The 1494-nt window shown below is 55.0% G+C and overlaps 1 protein-coding gene across 1 annotated transcript; it reads left to right on the top strand.

The window, feature by feature from the left end:
• The first annotated feature begins 279 nt into the window (after window positions 1–279).
• Window positions 280–1097, top strand: LOC123430954 (auxin-responsive protein SAUR21-like). The gene has a single exon (XM_045114781.1). The coding sequence runs from the start codon at window positions 356–358 to the stop codon at window positions 752–754; it is 399 nt and encodes a 132-aa protein (XP_044970716.1). The 5' UTR covers window positions 280–355; the 3' UTR covers window positions 755–1097.
• Window positions 1098–1494: the final 397 nt, after the last annotated feature.

Below are 1494 nucleotides of genomic sequence, written 5' to 3'. Positions count from 1 at the left end.
ATTCATTTATTTTGCTTCGTATGTAGTTTTTTAGTAAAATCGCTTAAAAAACTTATATTTAGGAACGGAGGAAGTAGTGAGTAGTGACTAGTGACTGACCGTAGGCACGCTTTAATCAGGTCCCGAGTAGTCGACGTGCAACACAAGGCACCAATCGCGGTGACATCCCTGCGGTTTGCGCCAATCCCAAAGCCCCGGCGGCCAGCGCCATATACTCCGTATGATATATATATATCCCCGCCCTGTCCCGCTCTTCCACTCCACCACCCACATCCCAACCAGCCGAGAGCTAGCAGCAAGCGAACCAACGCGCCCCCTCGCCGCCGCTCGTCGGAGCCAAGAAAGGCGACGCAGCATGTGCAACGTCATCTCGATCCCGTCGGTCTCCTGGCTGCGCTGCGCCTTGCGCCGGTGGCGAGCCCGCCGCTCCACCGCCTCCGCTACGGTCCCGTCGGGGCACGTCGCGGTGTGCGCCGAGGGAGCGCGGTTCATGGTGCGGCTGGCGCACCTGAGCCACCCGGCGTTCCTGGAGCTGCTCCGGCAGGCGGAGGAGGAGTACGGCTTCCCGTCCGGCGCCTCCGGCCCCGTCGCGCTCCCCTGCGACGAGGACCGCCTCCGCGACGTCCTCCGCCGCGTCTCTTCCTCGTCCGACGACTCCGAGGAGCCGTGCCGCACATCTGTCCGCCGCCGCCGCCGCCGTGGCGACTCGCGGCCGCTGCTGCAGGGAGTGGCCGCGGAGAAGCTCTTCTCATGAGCGACCGGCCGGCACCGAACGATCGAGCAACCAAGCGCCCAATTTCTGCGCGCCGCAGCAGCGACTCGTCCAAGAAATGGTACCCCGGACCTACGCGGAGAGAAGGCGAAAGCCGCCGTGAAGACCGTTCGGGCCGGCGTGGCGGCGTGCCCCCGTCCCGTGCCCAGTGTAACGCCGGCCGGGGTACTGATCATGAGCTAGGAAGTACAGTGTGCGACGGTGATGGTAGTAACTGATTGAAGAAGGCGACGATTTTTTGGGATTGTTTTCTCCTGTAACTATTCTGCTCGTCTGCGCAACTCCTTGCCGAGGGCATACGAGTAAATTAATTAATAATAAAAAATGGTTGATTGATTGTTGTCGTCGTTTGTGATTCATGCATGTCTTCGTCATCTTGATGTGGTGAAACCTGTCATGGCCATTAATCATTAGCCTTTGCATAATCAATCATTAGCCTAAGCTCAGTTAAGACTTAAGATGAAGGTGTTGGTTTCATTAATAAAATCGGAAGTCAAGATCTCATTTAATAAAAATGGCATTACTCGCAGTGCCATCCAAATGATTGTACCTGTACTACATTCACTAGGTAATCCAAAGTTTGAAGCTACGCAAACCAAGCACCTTCTAACCTTTCTTAAAGCAATTACCCCAAAAGGCTATCGTCTCGTTTTATATATAAAACAACGATCGATAACATTTCTATATACTCAATATACACACGCTCAAGACAGGAACATAGA

Source organism: Hordeum vulgare, chromosome 2H, assembly GCF_904849725.1.
Source record: "Hordeum vulgare subsp. vulgare chromosome 2H, MorexV3_pseudomolecules_assembly, whole genome shotgun sequence".
NCBI classification, from domain to species: Eukaryota; Viridiplantae; Streptophyta; class Magnoliopsida; order Poales; family Poaceae; genus Hordeum; species Hordeum vulgare.
This window is presented reverse-complemented; position numbering and strand designations above follow the sequence as displayed.